General features: G+C 36.8%; 1 protein-coding gene across 2 annotated transcripts in view; it reads left to right on the plus strand.

Annotated features, from left to right (window-relative positions):
• The first annotated feature begins 1,440 nt into the window (after positions 1-1,440).
• Positions 1,441-20,759, plus strand: part of WDR26 (WD repeat domain 26) — a 36,826-nt gene continuing 17,507 nt past the window's right edge. Inside the window, exons 1-7 of one of the 2 annotated variants that reach the window (XM_077149133.1) lie at positions 1,441-2,377; positions 4,176-4,275; positions 4,376-4,480; positions 10,293-10,429; positions 13,517-13,614; positions 14,649-14,805; positions 17,275-17,413. In XM_077149133.1, coding sequence (XP_077005248.1) covers positions 1,953-2,377; positions 4,176-4,275; positions 4,376-4,480; positions 10,293-10,429; positions 13,517-13,614; positions 14,649-14,805; positions 17,275-17,413 — 1,161 coding nt within the window. In that variant the 5' untranslated portion in view covers positions 1,441-1,952. The remainder of the gene's footprint in view (positions 2,378-4,175; positions 4,276-4,375; positions 4,481-10,292; positions 10,430-13,516; positions 13,615-14,648; positions 14,806-17,274; positions 17,414-20,759) is intronic. The other variant, XM_077149132.1, reaches the window with a different exon arrangement.

The following is a 20,759-nucleotide window of genomic DNA, read 5'->3' on the forward strand; positions in this document are numbered from 1 at the left end:
CTTCTATTTCTAAATTTAAAAAGGTCTCCAAAGGCCTCAAAGTTACTTTGAGTTATTAATACTATAAACTTTAGAGATATAAGATATTTTCATTGAATCTGTGTTCTTCGCCACAGGAAAACTACTTTAGAGAGAATTTTTTTTTAATTTCCGAGGAAATGTTTGGACACATCATATGTATATACACACATATGTATACACATCATATGTATACATCATATGTATGTATCCACTGCATACATTTTACTAATTAAGAATCATGAGCATTGTTTGGGATAAAGTAGAGCATTTACCAATGATCAAGATTCAGCCCATTTTTTTGTGTCTGCATTTCTACATCCACACAGATGGGCAAATCACAGTAACACGGCAGCCTCACAGTTCTTGGAAAAACTTCAAGCCCAGATCTGAAGCGGAGCTTGAACCCTCCTCAGGATGCTTATGTTTGAGGCAACTGCTTGGTCAGTTTTACTGCCCCCCTGAATCGCGGAGTGACTCAAGACGCAGGTGGAGGTAAGAAGGCGATACAGGACAAGTGCTAAAAAAAAAAGTGAAGACCCAGCAACAACGTTGCTCCGCTTCTCTGCACACCCACAGCCCTTTTGCGACCACCAGTCCCCATCAGACATGCCCTTATGACTTCATCGTCCCAGGGTGGAGCAGAAAGCCTCCTCTGTTCATCGCCTCACACCTCCTGGGCACAGCAACCATGTGTGCACTTAGTTGTGGAGATTCAAGTTTTTCCGCACTAGAAGGAGAAGGCTGCTAACGCTGGTTTTAGTCCTGGTTGCCATTAGCTGAGCCGGCCTACCACACCCTCCGCCGTAAAGCTCTCCTGAACCCCTCGCCAGCTACTGGACTCTACCTTCAGCCCGTGATGGGGCTAGGCGGTCCCTCCGCCCATCTTCCCTGTCTAGGTCACCCCGCTGGACCCAGACGCCCTGGGTCGCAAACTCGACCATCCTGTGCACTCCCGGCCATAGAGGGCGGTCACAAACTTACTCCGCGCTGAGCCAGCCCCGCCAGGGCCCGGGGAGAAGCCCGCGCGGGGCCGAGCCCCAGTTCCCGCTCCGGGGTGGGGTCGGGCAGGGGTCGCGGTCGGCCCGGGGCGGCGCGAGGGCCGCCTCCCCTACCCCCCGGCCGGCCCCCCGCGCGCGCGCCGGGTGACAGGCCCCTATAGGGTCCATACCTGCCGCCGGAAGTGAGTGAGGAGGGCAGTATAGGCATTTCCTGTGACGCGAGCGCCTGGACTCCATTAGGCAGCAGCTGGGGGAAGAATCAACACACCAGGGAGCAGAGCGGCGCGGACCCGAGGACAGAGGCGGCAGCTGCCCCCGCCGCCGCCCGCCGCTGCCACCGCCAGGGCTCAGCCCAGCGGCGGGCCCCGCGTCCCCGCAGCCACCGCGCCGCGACCCCCGGCGCGACCCCCGGGCCGCGCACCCCAGGCTGCCTCCGGGAGGGGGGGGGGGAAAGGGCCCGGATCCTCCTTCTCCCCCTCCTCCTCCACCTTCTCCTCCTCTCCCTCCTCTTACCCCCATCCCTACCCTGAGACCCTCTTCGCCTGCCCGGCCCCCCATCACCCCGACCCTCTCCCCGGCCCCCGCCTCCCCTCCCCCGTCTCGCCCCACCGGCTTCCCACCACGGCCTCTCTCGGCGAGGAAACTCTGGCCTCCGCTTCCTCCTCCTCCGACTCGGACACCGGCGGAGCCTCCCCGCCCCCGCGGAAGAAACCCCGAGCCTCGGCGGCGGAGGGAGCAGGAGAGCCTGGGGCTTCGACAGGCAGAGCAGGCCTCTCCCCTCCGTCCTCGTCGTCCTCGTCCTCGTCGTCATCGTCGTCCTCCTCCTCCTCCTCCGTGGTGGTAGTGGTGGGACTCCCCCCAGCTGCTGCCCCTTCCGCCGCCGCTGCCGTCCCCCACCGAAGTAGCGGCCACAGCCTGGTCAGCGGCAGCATCATGCAGGCCAACGGGGCAGGAGGAGGAGGAGGAGGTGGCGGCGGCGGCGGCGGCGGAGGAGGAGGGGGCGGCGGGGGACAGGGACAGACCCAGGAACTCGCTTGCCTTTCGGCCCAGAACGGGGAGTCGTCGCCCTCGTCGTCGTCGTCCGCGGGGGACCTGGCCCACGCCAATGGGCTCCTGCCTTCCGCCCCCTCCGCCGCCAGCAACAATAGCAACAGCCTGAATGTCAATAACGGGGTCCCTGGCGGGGCGGCCGCTGCAGCCTCCGCCACCGTCGCAGCTGCCTCTGCCACCACCGCGGCCTCCTCTTCCTTGGTCACCCAAGAACTGGGCAGCAGCCTTAAGAAGAAGAAGCGGCTTTCCCAGTCAGATGAGGATGTGATTAGGCTAATAGGACAGCACTTGAATGGCTTAGGGCTCAAGTAAGTATCCTTTCCAGGCAGGTGGTGGTGGACAGACGGAGGGACGGAGGCTGCAGGGGAAGAAGAGGGGCGGTGAGGGGAGGCTGGAACGAGCTCAGTCAAAGGGGGAGCTACTGATGGATACGCAAGGCCCAGTACTTAGGAGGATGCAACTCAAACTGGCCGATCAGAGAGGAGAAGCTGACCTGAAGGAAAATAAGGGAGAAGCAATTAGTCTGACAAACTGTGAGACAAAATAGGCGGGGGTCGGTGAGGGTGGGATAAGGGTGTGTGCTAGTTCAGAATCTAAAGGGATAACCCTCCTCACACACCTTCAGAGCTTAAATTGCCTGTCAATAAAGACAGATGCGGGAGAGGGTGTCTCTGTGTTGGGGGAGGGGTGGAGTAGGTCTGGTGGAAATAATGAACCTTGGAGGATTTGTTCTTCAAGTGTATCTTAGAGGCATCTTTATGGGACCCTTCCCTGCCCCCATCCAGGATAGCCACCCAGGCAAATGACCAATCAGAAAAGATTGTCACCCACAAGTGTTTATGGGAACTGGAGGGATTGGAATAATTTGGGAAGAGGTTGTGGAATAAATCTGTTGGGAATAATGAAGTAAGATGCCCTGTTTATGTCACTTAAAGGCCCGTATGTGTGTGCAGGATGCCTAACAACGTGCCTAAATCCCAATTTAATAGCAAGAAGATGGATTGCCTCTGTAAAATATACATCGGATCCCTTGAATCATTTCTTTTTAAGTACAATTTGGGTGACGTTGTGTACCTCAAGTAGGGTGAAGATAGACACCAACCTTGACCAAAACCCAAAAAAACATCATTTTGTATACACACAAAGAAAAACTAAAGGGGTGGAAAGTAGAATGGGTAGGAATGCCAGGAAACCCAGTGGAGGAGGTGGGTGAGGCAGAACGAGAATGAGGCTGGGGGAAGAAACATGCAATAGTCAGAATTCCCTGGCTTCAAAAGCTTGGATTAAAGTAAGCTCTTAGGCTAGCCAATGTGTAGGTTTATAGATTTATTTCAGGGCAAACTAGCATGTTAAAAGTGACATAAGTATTTTGATTTTCAGGCAGACCATCGCACTGTTAACCAAAAAATAAAGGAAACTGAATAAGAAAGCACTGGAAAATATATAAGATTGATAAATAGGGGTTCTTAGATATCAAAATATGTGAGGGGAGAAACAGCATTTGATGAACCTTTTACGCTCTGAAGGAGAAATATATCATAGGAAGATTTTATACCCCAAGGAAATGGATTAGTATGAAAACAGATTTTGTAAATGCTAACAGAACGTATTACTGAGACAAACAGCAAGCTGACAGCAGCAGGAGGAAATAACTCGTGACTGTTTGGAACCTACACCATAGTAAATTTGCTATTTTTAGTATAGAGAGAAAGGGGATGATTTTTAATGCTAAAATTTATTTTAATTTTAAAGATTGACCTGGTAAAACTTCTGTGTATAAGGCTGTTACCTAACACAGGTCATCTCTATCACCTTGTATGGAGCTAATAATTTTTCTCTTGCGCAATGTGGTAGTATGGTCAGTATGTAGATCCTGATTTTTCATTTACTTAACCAGTTGGTTACAACACATTTTTAGAATTTTTTTTTTTCACTAAACTGAGGCATTAAATGCAAAACTGGGAAGAACTGATTCTGTTTCTGGATCTGAGAAAGGTTTTTAACTTGACTAGATATAACTGTAGGTGGCCCATAGACATTAGTTTATTTGGAAGAGTAAAACCCTAAAGTTGGTCAGGTCTTTTTTACACTGTATCTCTCCTGCAGCCAGACTGTTGATCTCCTCATGCAAGAGTCAGGATGTCGTTTAGAACATCCTTCTGCTACCAAATTCCGAAATCATGTCATGGAAGGAGACTGGGATAAGGTAAAGTAGGGCATATAGAGCTGAGTGAATGCTGCTAAAATTATATTTTTGATGTACATTTTGTGACATTTCTGTTTTTCTTTTATACCAATTTTTGCAGGCAGAAAATGACCTGAATGAACTAAAGCCTTTAGTGCATTCTCCTCATGCTATTGTGGTAAGAGGCGCACTTGAAATCTCTCAAACGTTGTTGGGAATAATTGTGGTAAATACACTTTTGTTCTTAGTTTCACATTTATGCTTATTTTAGTAGGTTATTGATAACTCTAGGCTTCTGCCTCTTATAAAAAGATAAGGCCTAAAAATAGTTGACTTTCATATAACTGAATCAGTGTTTATGATTTAAAGTTTGAGCTTTGTAATTTTAAAATCATACTGTGTGTCATTTGAACCTAGTTTATAAGTTAAGTTCACAAAAATTGTATTGAAAGATACTCAAACTTTATTTAATTGTTTTATAGTTATAGAGTCAAGGATAAATTATTACTTCAAATGCTGAGTATGCTGGTGAACAGAAAATGTGTTTGGGGTGTGTGAGTGTGTATTTAAGACATACACAGTCTTAAATAGCTAATACATTATCCTTTTTTTTTTAATATCTGGGAATTAAAGTTAATTCAGACCAACTCCATTGGTGTGCTCACCATCTTCCATTCTTGCATTCCAGTTGTGAATTGATAGTGTCAGAGTTTGTATAATGTGTGTCACTCTGGTGGAGGGTTTGTGTGCAGATTTGCCCATTGGGCTTTGCTTACTGGCCTTATTTTCCAGACAAGACCAACTTAGTAGTTTAACTTGTTGTATCTCTTTCATAAATCTTAATGAATCTTTTATACTGACTGGCTGTAATTCTCCAGTAGATGTTGGTAAGGAAGAAGAGGGGTTACATTTTTTTTCTAAGCGTTTGTGATTGGAAACCATGAAGAATCAGCTGCTGGCTGCTGGCTTTTTAACTTCTAGCTGATTCATTTGTTGTCAAAAGCAGTTTCCTGTCTGGTGGGGGAGGGAAGAAGGCAAATAGGAAGTAAAGCAGGGAAAACAGCTGTTTGTTAAATATTAGTAAATGACTTACATTTTGATTTTTTTTCTTAATTGGGTCAACATTAATCTCTTCTATCTTTGTCTGTAAGCCTAGTAGCATCTTTGAGTTTGTTTTTTTTGAAATTTTATTACTAAAGAGTTATCAAATTCTGTATGTAATTCTGTACAAAAATATAACACTAGAGAATGGCCTTCAGATGCGTTAATGATGCAAGCTAGTATGAACAAATATGGATTCATTTAAATTGATATCTAGTGTATTTTTACTCTTTTCATTGAATACCTAAAATATTGAACTTTTAAAATTTATCATAAATTAGATGATTGATAATAAATTAATGTATGGAATAATTAATTCCATGGTAAAATCAAAAAATGAAAACACAGAAATTAAAGCAGCTAAATATTTATATTCACAGGGATTGCAAATTTTTCAGTAACTAAATATTCCCCAATTAGTATGTCTGGGGTGGAAAAAATAAAAAACCCTAAGTACATTTAATTGGGCAGCTTTTAACAAATTGTTAGTGCTCTGAATGGAAGGTAACCCTAAAATAAAGACAATTAAATGGCCAAAATGAGATTTAGTGTTCATTTTCCATTGGGCAAGTAGCACTGCTTGTGTAATGCCAGTAAAGAACTTGCCTGTAGACTATTTTTAAATGTGTGTGATTTAGAGAATTGTTTTCCTTTTTAAGCTTCACTCAAATTATATGTGTGATTTAATAGTAAAATTTTAATAGGCTCACTTCCTTTTTTTTCTTGTTTGTTTATATGTAATTTGAGATTTTTGTATTGGATTTTGATTTTGACTGTCTCATTAGAAACCTTCATTAGAAACAACATGTAAACTGAAGAAAGGTAGTTGTAGATAATAAGGAGGAATCCTTTCTTTTTGCAGCCTTTTCAGTCTATAGAACATTCTAGGATCTAATAAAAGATGAAGATTAAATCTCTGGCTGAGCCTCACACCATCAAACTGTTTAGGTATTTATACAAAGAAAGGGGTTCCAACTTTATCTCACTTTAAGCATTGATGAATCAATTGCTTTTAAAGATTCAGTTTAGCATTTTTTTGAAGTTGCCCTTCACCTTTCTGTGTTTAGATTTACTCCTGTCTTCCATCCCATTTCCAGAAGATAGTCTAATGTAAACTTAAATTTATAATACTTTATCATTTTTTTGTTTGCCTACCCCAACACATTTGATGCCTTAGTCTAGACCAAAAATTGCATTTTATTTTTAAAATCTAAATGTTTTTATTGACCCATTTCATAACTTACACCCCTTCTCATTTTTAAATGGTCTCATATCATGATACCCTGAATAGCAGAATTTACTCTAGATTTTGGAAGCTGAGCTCATGAATCACCATTTTTTAGTTTGAGTTCAAATATGACTAGCCCTGTTGGGGAAATTTAAGACTTAGGAAACTTGTATGTGTAAAACTTATATATCTAAAAATGTTTGGTTATTTTTTGATGCAATAGAAATATGCTTAACAAAAGTGTTCAGACACCAGAAATTAATGTATTTTAAAGTCAAATAGGGAGGAGTTTTGAAAGCCACATTTTAAATATGATTAATTTCCCCTTTCCTCTGAGTCATGATCTAATTGATATAGCTTCACTATAGCCGTACTCCAGAGTTAGTCAGAACCACTACTACTAAGTTAGCTTAGGAGGCTCCCCTTGATAACCAGACTTCCTGTGTTTGATAATGTCTGCGTTTTTCTCTCACATTGGGTTCAGTCTGATAATATGGAAGTAAAGGATGAAGCAGTCCAAGTATTGGGTGGGTGGGGTGGGGTCAAAGCAGGGTATCTTTGTAATTTAGTAATTTCTAGTTTTTCTAGAATATTAGAAGAGAGAAGGAAATATTGCTGGACCCTAAGATGGTGAAAAAGCATCAGAGATCAGAAATAAACTCTTAGCTAGGTAGTTAGGTATTCAGGAAAGATAAAGAAGAGTTTTTCCTTAACTTGTTTCCTTCTTAATGATGATCTTCAAGTTCAACATCTTTTTAAAAATAACAATTAGTAGCACCCTGTCCCCACCTCAGCAAGCTTCAAGTTTACTTGCTCTTTAAAATGTCTTTAGTAAATCATTAACATCACTTATGAATTTAAAGGTCTTTATTTTCTTGAAATGGCATTTACATTTTTGTGCTTTAAATATTAGAGGATGAAAAATACAATTTTATTCCCTGTCATTTTTTTTAACTTTTTAAATTGTGTAATACAACATATATACAAAGCAAAGAAAGAAGAAAGCAATAGTTTTCAAAGCATTCTTCAACAAGTAGTTACAGGACAGGTCCCAGAGTTTGTCACGGGCCACCATATCTCAGATTTTTCCTTCTAGCTGCTCCATCCTTATTATTATATGTCAAATACTTGAGTTGCTGAACTGACTTTTACGGAAATAAACATTTTTTTCTCTCAACCAAAACTCTAGCTATACTTGACAAGCACCATGTTAACTGCCAGGCGCAGTACCAGGGTTTCATATTTGTTTGAGTATGTTCTTTGCCTTAATCTGGATAAAATGATTCAGAGAGAATACCCTTGCCCAGCTTTTATAGCATTCCCTGCATATACAGAAAAATGTATTTATATTGCTTTTCTCAAGTTTTGCTCTCCTTTCCTCTTCTCCTGTTCCACCTCTGTCCCACAGAAACGCAGTAACATACTCTGTTAGAATCTTGGTGGGAAAATAAAGGGAAGTAGCATTTGGGGCATTGTCCCTACACACACAGTGGAACGGGGGTAAGAGATCTAAGTAGGACCTAATGATTGATACCAGAAAAAACTTGCCCTGCATTTTTAAAAAATTGCCCTCATATTCCCAATTGCTAAGAAAATTTAGTGAAGAAATACATTCACATCCTGGCCCATTCTGTGGCATTTAAAAGTTCTGCAATAAATACAATTCTCAAGCTTGAATCAGAAATATACTATGTGAAAGGAAATTTTTAACAACATATTGATAAATGGGAATATATGAGCTCTTCATTTCACAAAGAATTGAAAGTTTTTTTTTCAGAAGATAAAATGGTGAGAATATCCAGAATAACCACAAATATGAAATCCTTTGATTTTTAGATATTTTTGTTTGTTTTTGAGTTGTTGGCCACCCCCCACCTGATAGATATCAAAATATTTTTTTATTTGACATATAAAGGTTAACTTCACGCTACATATATAGCAACATACTTTTCAGGGCATTTTGGTCATTATATATTTCTGAAACTTTCTTTAGTCAGTCTAACTTTGTGTGTAAAATTTGGTAAGTGTAATAATTCTTCTAGTTGTAGGAACTACTCAGAGTTTTAAAATTTCTCTATTATTGGTCTTTAGCTGTAGATTTAAGATTAAAATATTACCAGGGCCACGGTGGCTCAGCGGGCAAAGTGCTTGCCTGCTATGCCGGAGGACCTCGGTTCGATTCCCGGCCCCAGCCCATGTAACAAAAACGGAGAAACAGAATACAATAAAACAAGAAAATGTTTAAAAATGTTTCCCTTTCTTCCTTCCTTCCTTCCTTCTATCCTTCCTTCCTTCTCTAAAAAAAAAAAAAAAAAAAAAAAAAAAAATATTACCAACATAAGCAATATATTTTATAAAGAATATTTAAATGTATGCCTAATTTATATGAGAAAACTTATTTTTTGTTTATTTTCTCTAGAAACCATTTTCATGAGTTCATAGTTTGGTCCGTTTTCTAAGTACTCCTTACTCAGAAAACCTTGTAGAGCAGTTCATTATACTCTTAATTCAATAAATAGTAATTTCCCCACACTTTTTTGTGACAGCAGTGTTTTTTTAATGTTTTTGAAGTAAGCATTTTATTGTTGAAGAAAATGCTGTCATTTGATCTTTACCACTATATTCCTTGTAGTCTCTAAATATGGCTAACATTTACTACTTACTTTCAAAAAGTAGTTTAAAAAGCCACATCAGTTTGCTTGATCAAGTACCACAAGTGGGAAATACAATGAAAGATTACATCCAAGCAATGGTTGTTAATTAGGTTTAAAGAAATTCAAACTTGATATTCATAAACAATTTTTATCCTATCACTTCTCTCCAGCAAAAAGCTGCTATGATTGTGATTACTTTCAAGTTAAAAGTAAAGTAACATTAACATTAAAAAGTACTAAAACCACAATAAATTAGACTAAATGTGAAAGTGCTTCATGATAAGCAGAAAACGGTTTGTCCTTTTAGGGTAAGAGATCTGATAATTGTGCTTCATAGTACACAAATATTGCATCTTTTTAAAGATCTATACATTCAGTCTTCTAATGTAGGCACCCTTCTGCAGCATCTTAAAGTGTGGGTCCATCAAACTTATGCTTATCCACTTTATTTGTAGAGAACTCAGTACTTTGCAAACCAATCTCTAGTCCATTTGTCGAACAGCGCTTTTGGTAAGCCAAAAACCGACAGCATTGTGACCTTTACCTAGTGGCTCAAGTTCTGCTTTCCGGTCTTTTTTAGTCCCTCTTTTATATAGGGCTTTTAAATAATTCCCATTAACTGGTTTTTCTTCAAACTTTTCAAAATTTGTTACAAAATACTCCCTATGCCCCATTAAAAAAGTCAGACTTTTAAAAAGCAAATTTAGAAAACTTGAAATGGTTCTAAATTTTCGTACAAGAAATACAATTCAAGGTGAATGTTTTGAGGTCACAATTTATTTTTTCCTGTGTTTATTCCTTGGTCACTAATGATCTTGTCTGATATGAGATTATTTGTTCAAAGTACAGTTTTATTAAGATGTGGAGTTGAGCAAAGTCATATTTAATTTACTATGACTCTATTAAGCAAAAATATTTTGAGTCATCTTGAAGCTTTATAAAAGTTATTTTCAGAGGGCATAGTAGAATGGTTTCTACTGTTCTGTTTAGGCACAAACATTTTCTGAAACTTCCATCAACTTTTTTCCCCTGACTGCTGCTTTCTGTCATGTCAGAGGATGAAGTTTTTGCTGCTGCAGCAGAAGTACCTGGAATACCTGGAGGATGGCAAGGTCCTGGAGGCACTTCAGGTTCTACGCTGTGAATTGACGCCACTGAAATACAATACAGAGCGCATTCATGTTCTTAGTGGGTAAGAAAGTTTATTTCTTAGACTCCAGATTGGTAATGGGCTGTTATTTTTATAAAGATTACCTTTCCAAAGTTCTATTTCTTTAATATTGTTCTAAGATATTTAAGTATTGCTGAATTCTTAGGTAGTATTTGTCTGGGTAAATTCACTTATATGTGTCGATTATTTTTGTCGTTTTCGGAAGCTTTCTTCGGAAGGATAGTGATAGTGAGTGAAAGGGATAAGAAATGTTGTTCTAATAGGCATCTCAATGTTTTCTAAACAAAATTCTTGATTCCAGTTGTACCTCCACTTCCTCCCACCCTCATAGACCTGCTCTCCTCTAGTTTTTTACATCTCAATAAAAGTAATTGCTCACACTTAAACCTCATTTTGGTTTTCTTTTATTTTTTAACTTTGACATGTATTGGCCTAACTCAGACATCCCAAATTTGTCCATTTCTCTCCATCTCTACAGTTTCCATTCTAGTTAAGCCACAGACATCTCTCCTAGAATATTATACTAGCCTCTTAACTGCCCTCACTGCTTTCATTCTTCTTCCCTCAACAATTCATATTTTGCACAGCAGCCAGAGAAGCACATAATATAAAATCAAAAAGTATTTACTCTGTTACTTAAAATCTTCCACTGAATAGGCTTTCCAGCACATTCAGTATAAAATTTGAAATCTCTATGTGGGTCCACAAAGTCCCTGATTCTTTTCTGCCATCTTTTGTTCTTTGTGTTCCTTAACGTGTCAAGCCTCGAGGCATTTGTACTGCCTGTTCCTCTATCTTAAATGCTGTTTCCCTACTTTTTACATTTAGTTGCTGAGGCCCCAACCCAAGTGGCTTCTCAGACCACTCAGTGTAAAATAGTTCCACTGTGTATTCTCTGTCACTTTACTCTGTTTTTAAATTCTGTTCTTTATAGAATATAGAATTTATATGCTATGGACCCAGCATCTAGAACAGTATCCAACATAATAAATTTTTGGAATATAAAATAATGGAAACCGAGCCTCAGGGAAATTAAGTAACCAGTCCAAGATTTAGCTAGTAAATAAGAGCCAAGATTCAAATCCTGCATTGACTGATTCCATAGTCATTGATCTTTCCCACCACATCTGGAAGTAGTCAAAATTCTGCTGCATATTTTAATATTGTAGCTAACGAATTACCTTGTCCTGATTACCTTTTTCATAAGGTGTCTGATTTTTTATCACTCAGATATCTTTCACTTGATGAAATACTTTCTCCTGTTGGTAACAGAACATGTATTTTTTTTCCTTTTTATAGTCTCGATATTTTTAGAGGCGTTATAGATTTATAGAAAAATTACAAAGGAAGTACATAATTCTCATATACCCTGCTTCACCATACACACACAGTTTTCCCTATTATTTATATTTAGCATTAGTGTGGTACATTTGTTGCAGTTGATGAACCAGTATTATTAAAATTATATTATTAACTGGAGTCTATAGTTTACATTAGGGCTCTGTGTTATACAGTTCTCTGGGGGGGTTTTGTTGTGGGTATAACATACACAAAATAAAATTTCTCATTTTAACCACTTCAGAGTATACAATTCAAGGCTATTAATTACATCCATAATGTTGTACTGAACATGTAAGTTATGTTGTTTTATTTTAAAATGAACTTCAGCAGCGAGTTTATCCCCTGACTTTTTCACATAAGAAAATGGCTGAGATAATAAGATGTAGAGCTGGGATCAGAAGCCAGGGTTTTTCACTCTCAATCCATTTATACCATGTGACATTCCAGAGGCAGTCATTCATCTGAAACTCTGACTTAATGTGTATTTTCAGAAGGCCACAGAATCTGTCATGTCACTTTTCTGCAAAATTTTTAAAAGGAACATTTTTTTTCATATCATTGATAATTATATTACCAGAGAGTTATTTTAGAATTAAAATGTCAACTTCTTTTAAGGTATTTTAAGTCTAATTACTCATATTATTAAAAAAAGAAGAAATTCTCATCAGCTTAGGCACTAATTTTATTTACTAAATAGCAAGAGGGTAAGAAGTTCTGCTGTTGGGTGAAGGGGCTTTTAAATCATTTAGACTCAAAGTGAAATAATGCTTTATACAGTTAAAAAAAAGGAGGGGGGTGATGCTTATGTTAAGTGAAAGGTGTCTTATATTATCAGTTAATTGAGTTCTGTGTACTAGATAGCAGATCAAGTACTCAGTATACTTCATCTCATTTAATCTTTGTTACCCTTTTTTAATACCGGTTTTACAAGTGAGAAGAACAGATTTGATAAATGACTAGACAAAATAATAGGAGCGTTATTTACCAGGTCTAATTTCCATGTCAGAATAATGCCTTATTTCTTTTACTTAAAAATAATAATAAAGCAGTTTCCAGATTTTATGCTCTGGGGTCTCAGTAACCTTTCACAAAATGACACAAGTATGATTATCCAATTATACCATTTCTTGACTGACATTTGTGATAAATTGATGACGATATGTTGTTTTTATCTAATTAACTTTGTACAAATGTCTTTGAAGGTTTTTTTGAGGCTTTTTTGATTGTTTTATATTGAAAAGCAGTTTAGTTACCATAGTGGTTAATAGCAGGTTCTAGAGCTAGAATGTCTGGGTTATTATCTCTATTTAGCCTCTTCATATATAACGCTAGGCTAAGCTTTCTGTGCTTTGGTCCTTATTTATGAAAATAGAATAATAATAATAGTGCTGACGTCATACAAAGTTGTCATGAAGGTTAAATGAAGTAATAACTTCAGTAATGACCCTGGAATACAATAAGAGTTACAATATGTACAATATAAGCAATAATATAAGATTATTATTATAAATAGGTAACATGTATTATTAATAGATAACATGACTTAATATTATAATATGATATGTAGGTTGGCCATTATTTTATATCACATTTTATTAATTATATCCAGGTACCAGGATGTATTAATGAATTGGGTCCATTGTAGAAGTTTTTCTTGATATATATTTCTTAGTAAGAACTAGATACGTAAATTATAATCAGTATTTTTCAGTTATGCTTATTCCAAAGAAGAGTTTGATATTCGTTGCTTCCTCTGGCGTATCTTAGGTATCTGATGTGTAGCCATGCAGAGGACCTACGTGCAAAAGCAGAATGGGAAGGCAAAGGGACAGCTTCCCGATCCAAACTACTGGACAAACTTCAGAGTAAGAGTCTTTAATTTTCTATATTTCTATGTTTTCTCTTAGATTAAAAGTAGATATTATGAATCAATTACGAAGATTCCTCTCTAGACAAACTTTTATGGAAGGAGAGGGGAGTCCATTAAAAGGCCCTTTAAACCAAAGATTTTCAAACTGCCATGGAGTTTTAAGCTAACCTCAGGTGTCATTGAGCATGCACTGGTCCCAGGGCAGTTCTCCTGTTATTTGTTTTATATAGTAGTCTTCCACCTAAGATTTGTTTGGGGGAAGAAATGCTGTGGTTAGAAAGAAAAGTGAATAAACATAGATTTAAGTGAAAATCATTTTAAATATTTTATTGATCTCAATAGTAAGGCACAATATTTTTAGATAAGTAGTTTTACTCTCCCCCAAAATTTTATAACTTCCAAATTAGGAGTTTCATTTTTACCACATTTTATGTTTAAGGGAAAAAACCTTCCCCTCTTTGTTCAAATCACATTATTCTGCAGTTTTCATGTTGAAGTAGTTTGGGGATCCTAAGAATCAGAAAACCATGTGGTTGGGGAGAAATAAGGATTACATTAGTATTGATATCAAATGGTACTTATTGCCTGAATTTCCAATTTTATTTGCATTAGGAGCAATTTGATGGAGCTTGGAACTTGACCTTGACCTGTTCCAGCATTTTGGGCTTGCTCTTTGTTAAGTGGAGATTTTTCTTAAACTTTTAGTGGTTAGTCTCCAGACTCTGGCACATACTCATCTTCAGATTTTTTGCTTTTCTCTCTTTTTTTTCTTTTTTAAGACATCCCGTATATAAAATAAAGCTCTCTTATCTAAGTATATCCTATTCTAGTGTCAATATAGTTGTAGCTGATGACAAATATTCATAAAGATCACACATATTACATCACCCAAAACTTCTCTATTAAGGAACACGATATTATTGGCATAAGGGCAAGCAGCAGAAGATGGGGGAAAGTCTTAAATGAAAGTTTATACTTTTAAAAAACTTTTTATTTTATTTGTCTTTTTAAAAATATCTTCTCTTAAAGCCTATTTACCACCATCAGTGATGCTTCCCCCACGGCGGTTACAGACTCTCCTGCGGCAGGCTGTGGAACTACAAAGGGATCGATGCCTATATCACAATACCAAACTTGATAATAATCTAGATTCTGTGTCTCTACTTATAGATCATGTTTGCAGTAGGTAAGAGAAAAACTTCTTATTCTCTGAAATAGGCTAACATTTTGTAGACTCAATTAGGAGCTTTATTAAAATATTTTCTTTTTTAGAGTTTTATTCTGTAACTGAAATAATTATGTGATTTTAGCATTTATTCGTAAGTAAATCTAGAACTGCCAAAGATGGAAATTTAGAGAAATTTATCTATGTGTATATAGTAAAACACACCTTGAGAACTGAAACTAGAAAACCTGTTTTTCCTTTTCTTATCTATGAATTTGGTTAACTATTTTGTGTAATGATTTTTTTTTGAAGACTTTGAAGTGTTATTCTGAGAGAATGCCAGTGATTCAAGTGTTTACCGTCCTTACATGTCAGAAATCACTTAGTGATCTTTTCTCTATACATATGGCCTTTTAACTATGGCCCAAATTATCTTCTACCCGTAAAGATCATGGAAATGCTTTTTCCATAATAAAAGTTCTGCTTTTTATTAGAAGTTAGACTCTAAACTTAAAATGGTTAGAATACAGATACTACTTTTCAAGTTTAGGTTTTGTTATTATACCTACCTGTATACATCATTTACTTGTGAGAATTCAGATTTCTCTTTTGATTTTAAGAGATTTGAGTAAAAATGTCTGTTGTAATAATCTGTAAAATTAAAGCAAGGCTTGAATTTCTAAGATACTGAAAAAAAAAATTGGGAAAACTCTCATACTCCAGGAAGGAAATGATTTGGGCCTTGTGAACTAAACACAAAGGGAAACAGCAGCAGTGCACATACTCAGTTTCTCTTGCTAAGTATCATCGAAGAATGAATGAAGTAGCATGAATAGGAAGGACAAAAGTATATACATGTGAAAGCTTTGTAAAAACAAAGGACTTCTGAGTAACTATAAAAGTTACATACATCTGCACTGTGATTCAGAATAAGCTCTTTAGGTGTGTATAAACTATTTTCATATGTAGTTGGGTTTTCATCTCATCCCCCCAATTACAATTAAAAAAATAATAATTGTTTGGGCTTTTGACCTTAACATACTTAAAATGTTATTTAGCTTAAAGTATTGGGTTATTACTTTGTACATGTCTTAAATATTTTAAAAGTAAGTGATTAGAGACTGTCTTCCCCCACCCCTTTCCCAGTGTTTTCTCTGAACCTCTTGATCTTTCTTTCAGGCTTCCTATTCTTTAACACTGTTCTGTGACTTGCTTATGTGAATTTTTAACCTTTTCATTTAAATTTATTAGAGGTAGGAGGAGATGATAGATAAAAGGCTATGTAGTTTCATACGTCATAGTTCCTTTAGGAAATTTGAGAAACACTGTTAAAAATTAAGGCAGTTGTGAATCCCTGTCTTTTTTATTTGATTCATAAATGTTTTGCTGGTGAAATTGGAAAGTAATAACTAGACAGTTAGATTGCATAAGACTGATTTAGAGATTGGAAAAAGAATGATTTCTAAAAATGAGTGCTTAGTGAGAGTAGTCATTCTTACAGTAACTATTTTCCCTCTTTTACTTAAGTTAATAAATCATAGAATATAATAACTGTCATTTATGAAATACTAGCTAGGTGTCAAATTCATTCTAAATGCTTTACATTCATTATCTCAGCCTCTTATTTCAATCTTGTATTAGGAATTCTGTTACACAGGTACCATTATCTATATGTTATATTTGGAGAAATTGAGATTTGGACAAGTTAAATCACTTTTCTAGAATCACAGCTAGTAAGTGGCTGAACCAGAATTTGAACCTATCTGTTAAACTCTACCACCCTCATTCTTAAAGCTTTACCAACTGCAGCCTTTGCCATATATTTCACTTCTCCTGTCACCCCCAAAATAATATTAAAAATCACCATATGAGTGTCTATGTTAGAGCAATTTTAAATGTATTCTCATCCTTGCAAGACTCTTTTAGGTGTATATTGACCTCATTTTATAGCTCATGGAACTGAGGCTCAGGAGTTGAATGACTTACCAAAGACATTAAAGCCTGTGACTAAGCAGGGATTCAAATTCATTGTCTGACTTCAATGCCCACTCTCTTCTTGTTATGCCAAGTTGCTATTCTAATAAAAAGAAATTTAACCAGATTTTATGTAAATGAACAAGTTACATTATTCCTTCTAGAACGACCTGATGCCAGCAAATTTATGCAGATAAACATATTATTTTTATTTCTATGAATTGACTTAATCAGACCAAAAGATTCTGTGGCTGGATACATACTTTATTTCTTTTTTAATCTTTGAAAGGAGGGGGGTAAATTTTAAGTTGAAGCATATTTTAGATGTTATCTAATGTTACATTTTATTTTTCATCACACCAGTATAAACTTGATTCTTGACATTTACCAAATGCATTTTATGTTATTTTTGAAGTTTGTAATCTCCAAAGAAGTTTTATTTGCTGTTTAAACTTTTTCCTTATTATTACTGTCATATATTTGGAAAGAATTATTATTTGTGGACTTTTGTTTTAGGAGGCAGTTCCCATGTTATACGCAGCAGATACTTACAGAGCATTGTAATGAAGTGTGGTTCTGTAAATTCTCTAATGATGGCACTAAACTAGCAACAGGATCAAAAGATACAACAGTTATCATATGGCAAGTTGATCCGGTATGTACTCGAGTATAAATATTTAGATTGCAAAATGAGGTAATTTTGACTCTAAATGATCAAATACATATTTTTGAAGTGTACATATATAAATAGTTCTTTTCCAAAAGCTTTTTTGGTTATCTTTGTCACTTCTTACCACCTCCTGTTATCTAGATGATATAATAAGTAGATACTATCTTAACTGTTAAGTATTTATGTGCTAGTATTTATACTAAGTCTGTATGTGCATTATCTGATTTTGTCCTCTTGATTAACTCTGTGAGCTATCAGCATCTCCTATTTTCAGATGAGAAATCAAGATAGAAGTTAAATGTCCAGTCTCTCGTAGTTAGTAAATGGTAGAGTTAGAGCTCAAATCTAGGACTGTTTTAACTCTAAAGCCACTGCACTGCTGTTAACATTTCTGCCAATATATTTTGTCAAGTCTTGATTTACATATTAGATCCAGTATCCATTGATTCTATCATAAGTTACAAAGGACTCGTTACTGTTTGCTTCTGTTTTCCTTTGCCTTGTAGAATTTGTGGAACTTATGATGCAAGCCCCATCTCCTTTTTTCCCTAATGATATACAGGAAAAGTATTGCCTTCTGGATCTAAAATTCAGGCTTCTCTCTAAAATTAGATTTGTCTTTATTTATAACCAGGTGGAATTTTTAGAAATATGAATTTCTGTATCTTTTCAGCAAATCAGAAATACAGGAATCAAATGGGTTAAGAAGGTCTATTTGGTTTAGGAGTGATTTACCTAATTTCAGGAAGTGAATGAACCTTATTTTTAAATTTAGAATTAAAATATGTAATTAGCCCTGAATAAAGTTTTAGCAGTCTTCCATTTTGAAGGACTAGAAAAAAGTGAAGACATAAAAAGGAAATTTTTTAAAAAGGCTCAAGTTCAAGGGCGTACAGCAATTATTATATACTTGCAATGTGCTGATGAATGGTGAAAGTAAATAAGATATAATTCAGGCTAGTTGATGTTTTTGTGCTTTTTCAGTCTTCCTGTGTACTATACACTGACACCTTTTCTCGATAGCATCTGAAATATTATATGGCGGTGTGAGTTTGTTAAAATACCAAGAGTTTATATAGATATAAAATAAGATATGTTCATTGCCGTAACCTTAAGGCAGAGATTCTTACCTTTTTTTTTTTTCTTATAACCACGTACCATTTGGCTGTCTGGCAAAACTATGAACTCCTCAGAATAATGTTTTTAAATACGTTACTTCTTTATTAATAACAAGTTCTAGCAGATTTAACAACTACCAGAATTTTGAGGTACTGATAATCATAAAATGATATGAGATAGTTGCAACAACTCTAATATGATATGAAAAGATTTGAGATTTTTTTATTGAAAAGAGTCACATGTACTGCTAATGCTACTGTGGTTCATTGTTTACATTCAAGATTGAAAGAAGTACTGAATTTCAGGCTGTGGTAAGTGAAAGCAAAGATGTACCTTTTTCCCATTTATCGTAGAGCCCTGATTCTATCCATGGACCACTTCTTGTTAATTCCAGGTTAAATACCCCTACTAAAGGGATATATGGTTTAGAAAGAGAATTAAATCACAATATTATTATAAGCATTAACAGTAGATGTAAAGTATAACAAAAAGCACAGCAGAGCTTTATAGATAGGAGTATCGTTGAAGATGTGGTATTTGAGCCTTACTGTTTATAAGACAAGCAGAGATAGAGAAAGGACTTTTGAGAAACAGGGAGCTTCCTTGCTCTGTCCCTTCTCCCCTAGAATAAGAGAATAAATGAGTGTGGGCAGAGTGGAAAGTAATAAGAATAGAAAAAAGGGCATGAGATCAAATCATAGCCTTTGAATATTATGCTAGGAAGTGCTGATTTCATTCAGCAATAATTTGCAAGCCACTGAAGTATATGAAAAGGAAATCAAAATCATCAAAGCTATATTATTGTGGTCCTTTCTGGCAACAGTATCTAAGAGTCCCTTCATTTAGCAAGTGTTGGACACCTGCTGTGTGCTAAGCCTTTTGATAGGGAGAGACATATTGAGCACAATGTATTTGTGCTGTAATGAGTGCTACAGAAGTTTATGAGAGATCAAACTGGAACTGGAGTGCTAGGGAAAGCAAGAAAAAGAAAGTCTTTGGGGAAGAAAGGGATATCTTTAGGCAAAACTAGCTAGGAGTGGCCGTTGAATGAAAGAAAATATGGCTTGGTCTATTTGACAGGGCTTGGGAGAAGAGTTCTAGAAGGTGAGATTAAAGAAGTAAATAGCAGCCAGATGAAGGAAGAGCTCATATACTTTGTTAAGGAGTTTAGGCACATTTCCAGAGTGTTTTTATCAGAATATGGCCATGAAGAATGTTAGTCTTACGTAGAAAGGGCTTTTGAGGTCGGATTAGCTTGGGAAATGCTTATATTTGAATCTGAGATATGGAGGGTTTTAGAGAGCTTAATTTTAGATAGCTATATTATAGCAAGTCCTCTGGGACTGTCAGTTCTTTTGGTGTAAGGGTATTTGGTTATGTTGAAAACAATTTGAAAAAATTCTAAGAAAATTCAAGTATGCTTTTTTTAAATATATGTTTTGTATATATTTTTAATGGGTAGATAAGACTACAGAGCGAACCTGAAGATTTTACATGATTCCAGTGCCTACTTTAAGTTTTTGACATCTTTGCCAAAAATGAATTTTATCTATTCCCCCACAAGAATCCAAGTGAAATCATGAATTTCATGAACTGATATTGCCACTTTAAATAGGTTAGTTAGGATAGAGGCATTTTCATTTTGTTAGGCATTTTCATTTTGTTTCAACTTTAATGGATTATGTCTTTTTATTGCTGGATGACAAAATTCGTTTTCTAAACTTTTTTTAGTTGTGAAATATAACATATATACAAAGCAAAGAAAGAAAAAGCAATAATTTTCAAAGTATGCTTCAAGTAGTTACAGAACAGATGTCAGTGTTTATTATTGGTTACCATTCCACTATTTCAGATTTTTCCTTCTACCTGCTCCAAAACACTGGGGACTAGATGGAATATTAATATAGTAATCCAGCGTCAAACTTGTTTATTAAATCCTATTTTCTATGTTATATCTTCTCCTTTTCCTTTGTTCCTTCTCCTAGTCCATAGGGATTTTTAGCAGTGCCCATTCATTCTTTTTCATGTTGAGAAGAGGTGTTGACACCAAAGGATAGGGAAATGTAATTAATTGATAATCTTGGAGAGGCTGGTCCCTCTGGGAATTGTAGGGTCCAGGAAAGCAAATTTAGTGCATGAAACTTTATTTATAGAGTCTCAGTTTGTCCCCTAGGTATTAAGAATTAACAGGTGTCATCAATCAACAAGACTT

The sequence above is a fragment of the Tamandua tetradactyla genome, chromosome 2, assembly GCF_023851605.1.
Source record: "Tamandua tetradactyla isolate mTamTet1 chromosome 2, mTamTet1.pri, whole genome shotgun sequence".
NCBI classification, from domain to species: domain Eukaryota; kingdom Metazoa; phylum Chordata; class Mammalia; order Pilosa; family Myrmecophagidae; genus Tamandua; species Tamandua tetradactyla.